This window comes from Staurois parvus, unplaced genomic scaffold (assembly GCF_062004578.1).
Source record: "Staurois parvus isolate SC_StPar_1 unplaced genomic scaffold, SC_StPar_1.0 ptg000900l, whole genome shotgun sequence".
In the NCBI taxonomy this organism is placed as follows: domain Eukaryota; kingdom Metazoa; phylum Chordata; class Amphibia; order Anura; family Ranidae; genus Staurois; species Staurois parvus.
Window position 1 is genome coordinate 1,257,725 of NW_028318696.1, and position 6,000 is coordinate 1,263,724.

Sequence of the window (6,000 nt, forward strand, 5' to 3'; positions counted from 1 at the left end):
CGGATACAGAGCATGATTGTGAACGGCTAGCCTCGTTACTCATAATTATTATTACACATTATGAAGGGTGACATTCAAGTGCTTCACACCTACGACATGGTTCCCCTCATTAAAGCATAGCCGTCCAGAACGTCTTCTTCTTACATAGTAAAAACATTTTATAGCGCCGAGGTCTTTATATAGTTCGGGGAGCAAATATTATGTTTATGTTTCATCAGTGTGATTTTTTTTTTTTTTTAGCTTGTACTATGTCAATAGAATGTTCCTGTGTAAAGGAGACAAGACGGAACCCCCGGTCACGTGCTCTTGTTTCCAGCGGACGGTATTTGTTGGAGAGCAAGTGTAAGGGCAAAGAAGCCGGAAGTGGCGGCGGTGCTGGCGGAAAGTGATGGCCTGGCGGTGTGTTGGGGTGCTGTGCCGGAGGTCGTGCTCCAGCAGTGCGGCCCCAGTGGTGGGAGAGCAGGTGAAGCCGGGCTTCTGGGAGCGGATGAAAAATAGGAAGTTCGGTGAGTGCACGGGGGATGGGCACCGAGGCCGCCATGTTTGTCGAGGGCACACGTGCATCATTCCTCCTGTTTTCTGGACCAGGCTCTCACTTATGGCTGTGACAGGGCAAGGACTAGCAAGCAACTGCAAATGACTGCACATTTGATTGGACAATGACCTGCCTTTGATTCAGACCTGGGACTGGGCAGTGACCTCAGTCCTTGCGAGTCTTGAAATGAGCAGCGGTCCTTTTGGACTAGGCCGCGGTCTCTCAGCCCTTGCGGGTCATGAAATGGGCCGCAGTCTCTCAGTCCTTTGGACTGTGCCACGACCTCTCGGTCTTTTGGATTGGGCTGTGACTTCAGCCCTTGCGGGTCGTGAAATGGGCAGCGGTCCTTTTGGACTAGGCCACGATCTCTAGGGCCTTGCGGGTCGTGAAATGGGCCGAGTTCTCTCGGTCCTTTGGACTGGGCTGCAACCTCAGTCCTTGCAAGTCGTGAAATGGGCAGTGGTATTTGGACTGGGCTGCGACCTCAGTCCTTGAAGGTTGTGAAATGGGCCGCGACCGCTCGCTCCTTTGGGCTGGGTTGCGACCTTAGTCCCTGCGGGTCGTGAAATAGACAGTGGTCTTTTGGACTGGGCCACAATCTTTCTGCCCTTGCGGGTTGTGAAGTGGGCCGCGGTCTCTCGGTCCTTTGGACTGGGCTGCGACATTAGTCCTTGCGGGTCGTGAAATGGGCAGTGGTCTTTTGGACTGGGCCGCGACCTCTCAGTCCTTTTGGATTGGGTCATGACCTCAGTCCTTGCGGGTCTTGAAATGTGCCGCGACCTTAGTCCTTGTGGGTCATGAAATGGCCCGCGATCCAGGAATGAATAGTCCTCCATGGCTGAATGACCGATCGGTGTGACAGTCCATCATGAGGCAAACGTGGCTCAACATATCTGGAAAGTGCCTAAAAGTAACATGTATGCAGGAACTCGGGATGGTCTAACTGTATTTAGGAAATTGACAGTTAGATGGCCACCTTCTGGACCTCCTTTGTTCTCTGATCTTATAGTGCTGAACAAATACAGAGTCAGGATAAGGAGATGACTTCTTGGACAGAGTTGGTAATCAAAGAGACCCTGTCATGTTGTCCATTTAGGGCATTACAGGTTCTGCTAGAAGCCCACCCCCGACCTTGTTATACTTGTGCTTCTTTTTCAGAGCCGGGATAAAGCCCTCTGAGATTCTTGTTGGAAGGTGTTAGAGCTGAACTCCAAGCTTACCTTCAGTCTAGCACAGTTGTGCCGGCTCCTCTCCTGTATTCAGGCTAGGTTCACATCTGTGCAGGTGCAACCCGCACAGAGAAATGCAGACCCGCGGGCGGGTGCCATTAGTTTTAATGGCACGCCTCCCGCACTGGAAAACGCAACCCTATTGGCAACCGAGGTTCCCGTGCGGGCTGCGTTTTCAGAAGAAGTGCGGGGACTTCTTCCCTGTGTATCACTGGGCACAGGAGTCCATTTAAATGAATGGTCACTCGTGCCCGCACAAAACGCAGCCCGCACGGCCGCATAGATGTGAACCAGGGCATGAACCACTTATTCTGATTTAACTGCACACTGTGAGCTTCCCATAATGTACATTAGAATCTACAGAAAGTCAGAGCCAGGGGCGGACTGACAACTCATGGGGCCCCCGGGCAATAGGGGATCATGGTGCCCCTGTGTCCTTGCCCAAACTCAAAAAAGCCTATGAAAAAGGTACCAGGAGCATCTCATGGGGCCCCCTACTGACCCCGGGCCCTCGGCAGTGCCTGAGTTTCCAAATGGTCAGAGCCCATCTTATTTTACAGCTGGAGGATATCCTACATTATCTAGCTCTTTCCTCCTCAGCCTTACTGTGCCTGGGCAGCCTCTTTCATTCATTCATTCATTCATTTGTATGTGGTTCTCCCAGTTTTTCATGGTCCAATCCACCCAGCATTGGTTTGGATGCATCCTTCCTTTATTGGATTTCAGTTCTTTCAATCATGGAGGCTCAGCATCATACATGGGCATTACATAGGGTCATCTTCATGTAAATACAGCCTGCCTAGGAACATCCACTCCACCAGACTGATATCACCCATCAATACATTCTGACATTTGCATAACTCCTCCCCCCAAGAGGAATGAAAATGGGTTTTATTGTAAAGGAAAAGTTCATTATTATTAACATGTTAGGTGTTATACCCTGAATATGGGGTGTAACGTTTTACTGAAGCAGCTGCCGGCACTCTGACCCAATCCCCCCCCATAGTGACAGTGAGCAGGGGGTCCTCTCCCCGCACCCGCTGTCACAATTCAAATGCGTGCATCCCCCCACATGGCTCCTTCATTCATAGTTTCCTGTGAACGAACTACAAGTATTGTTTGCCACATTAATGTGCATTATTATTTAAAAAAAAACAAAACAGTGAACGCATTTAAAACTGAATTAGCATGTTATTGAAGTGGGGGGGACCAAGGAAAGTAACATATAAGCAGAATACATTTCAGCTTTTTAACATTTTCCTCCTCCTTGTGAAGGGACAATGTTTGAGACCAGCAATTGGCCACTTAGACCCAAACACTGCATCCCAGGGGGGAGATCACATGCTCCTCCCCCCCCCCCCCCCCCCCCAGAAATCCAGAAGCATCAAGTATTTTTCAAATGCTATGGTGGGGGAAGGAAGGGGGTGGGTGATTAAGTTAGTTGGACTTTCAAGAGACTCTGCTGCTTTACCCATGCAGGATAAAGTTGCAGATTCCCATAGGATCGCCAGTCTAGCATGCTTGCTCTCTCCTGGAGGAGATTAGAGACTGTTGGCATGCACATCTAGGGGGATGCTGAGGATATTTTCTTTAATTGAGCGACTTGATGAGGGGAGTCAGAGACTTTTGGAACAGCAATAGGTTCACAATCTTTCGTTTATTTCCATGTTGTAACGATGTCCTTTTGTTTTGTTAGTTGTCTGGACCAAAAGCCTCCTGCGTGACTATGGTGAAGCCTGCAAAGACATTGCTGTTGGTGCCAAGGAACGCCCGGGCAAGGCCGCTCTGTACATTTCCCTTCTAGCAGGTGTTGGCATATGCTCATCCAAAGCGCCTTCTGAGGACTCCTTCCAGTGCTCCCTGCTAGAGGCCTCCTCCTGTCTCCTCCTTCTCTCACCCTGGACAAGAAGTGGGAGCTCTGACCAACACATACAGAGACTGATGGAGCTGAGGAACGAGGGACGTCTGCGCCACATCAACTTCATGATCTTCTCTCTTCTGTACGAAGCGCCTTGTGATCCTGACTGTGACCTGTACTCTACCCAATGCTCCCATCTGAAGCCTCGCTGGTCAGCATTCCCCGGCAGGGTGCTGGACGTTGGCTTCTTCGGACACTGGTGGCTTCTCCAGAATAAGATGAAAGACTTCGATATAAACGAGGAGGAGTTTACTCACCTCCCTGCACACCTGAGGACCATTTCCTATAATGATCTTCACTCTGAGGAGAATGAGAGGCTCTATGAGATCAAATTCAAACCGGCTGTCATATCAGAAGATCAGTTAAACCAAATTGAAGAGTCGGAGGATCCGTCAGAAATAAATGGAGTGTCTGAAAATCAGTTAGAACCAAAAGAAGCTCCTAAGTATGTGACTGCCTAATCCAGCTGCTGTTTCAGATTTTGTCCTGCTCCTTCCCTTGTCTGCCCTTCGCCCCCCCCCCCTTTTATCCTGCTTCCACCCCCCCTTTGACTGACCTAGCCATGATTGACTACATCATTTCATGTCTGCACCTCTGTGACTATGATATGATTTTCCATGGCTATTGTCTTTATGCGGCTTCTTTGACCTACTGTTATGCTGTGACTCTGCTGTACTATGTATCTGCTGTGTATGATCTCTATGCCATGTGTTCATTATACACATGAATGGAAAACTGCCTTGTAATTGTGTGCAATTATCTAATAAAACGTTTCCCTGTTGAAGGGTAAGTTCACCTTTTTGGGGAAAAATAATAAATGCTCATATTTATGCGTGTTTTATTATTTTTTTCCATTGGGAACCTGAAAAGCATTGCACCCATGAACTGTGGGTCAGGGGTGCAATGCCAGACTCCTGTCAACTCAGCGCTGCAGCTTTCATCCCGTACCTTCATACAGGCTGACTATGGCGATCCAACCTGACTATGATGACCCAGGCTTACTGTGGCGATAAGGCAACGTCACAGTCCATTCAGAACTACAAGCTGTCAACCTCAGTGTCTGATGGTACTTGTAGTTCATGCATTCGCAGAAAACTGCTTTTAAAGTGTGACAGTAGCTGTAAGAAGAAGATCTCTGCCCCGCTGACACAATGTGGGGGAGAAAATGGGACATATTACCCCCTAAATACAGGTGGAACCTGAAGGTGAACTTCTGACGCTTCATTTTAAAGGATATTGGTGAGATGTCAAATGGTCATTTCAAACAAAATGAAAGCTGAGCTTAAAGATGAGTCATTATTATAACCAGAACTTGATATGCAAAAGTATGCCTGTCCCTTAACCCCTTGAGGCCGAGCGAACACTAATATGCAGCCTCTTGGCATCTAGGTCTTGAGGCCGAGCTGCCGCATATTTGCGTGCAATTAGAAAATACATATGTGCAGAGAGCGTGCACTCCCAGCACATATGTCCGTGACTCACGGAAAGGTCCCAATCTCCCCTTTCAGTCAGGACCTTTTCCGATCATGTGACTGCCGTGCCGGCGAATCACAGCTGTCACATGACACTAAAACCCCGCCTGCCTCCCGACTTCTAAAACTGCTAAAGGGCCAGGAGGCACCGGTGCGAAGAGGTTAATAATGTATAGATAGATGTGGACATTTTTAGTTGTATGATGATAAATAACGTGTTTCGTGCGCTTGCACGTTTTCAAAGGGCACGAAACGCGTTAGGAAGGTGCCCTATATCCTGTGACGTCACACCGCACGGCCCTCGTGGACGGCCGGCGGCCATTTTTTGATTTCTCCATTGCCAGCTCCTTACCACTCTTATGTGAGTAGTGCATTCTTACTTGTATACCTGTGGCTTTCATTAAAGTACTACACTATCAGATTCTTCTGTGTTTGGGCTCGTTACTCCCGAGCCCCCCCTCCTTCAAGGTAGAAAATGATGACCTGGTGGCCACTATATGCATGGTGAAACAAGCTCCCCCTGGTGGTGAGAGGATTACTTATCTCCTGGTACCTGGAGACCCTGAGGTTGAGACACTTGCTTTGCTGACGCAGGCCAGACGATCCTTGCTGTGATCCAGTACCCATAGGTGGATGACCAGGAGTTGGTTAACACTCAAATGCGCATTACCATTGCGCTTTCTGGTTAGTGCAATCTACATTCACCTCTGTGGGATGAACGTGGTCACAGAAGTCACTAATGTTCTCACCATTCTGTCTTGAGAATCTGCACCATGCACCGCAGAATCACTTATGTTGGTTATGCTCAATCAATAGTGTAGAGCATATCTTTGGACGTTAAAGACA

General features: G+C 48.6%; 1 protein-coding gene across 1 annotated transcript; it reads left to right on the top strand.

Moving 5' to 3' along the window:
* The first annotated feature begins 341 nt into the window (after nt 1-341).
* Nucleotides 342-5,575, top strand: TIMM29 (translocase of inner mitochondrial membrane 29). The gene is made up of 2 exons (XM_089656349.1): nt 342-506; nt 3,461-5,575. Exons 1-2 carry the CDS (start codon nt 389-391, stop codon nt 4,141-4,143), a joined length of 801 nt encoding a protein of 266 aa, XP_089512475.1. The 5' UTR covers nt 342-388; the 3' UTR covers nt 4,144-5,575.
* Nucleotides 5,576-6,000: the final 425 nt, after the last annotated feature.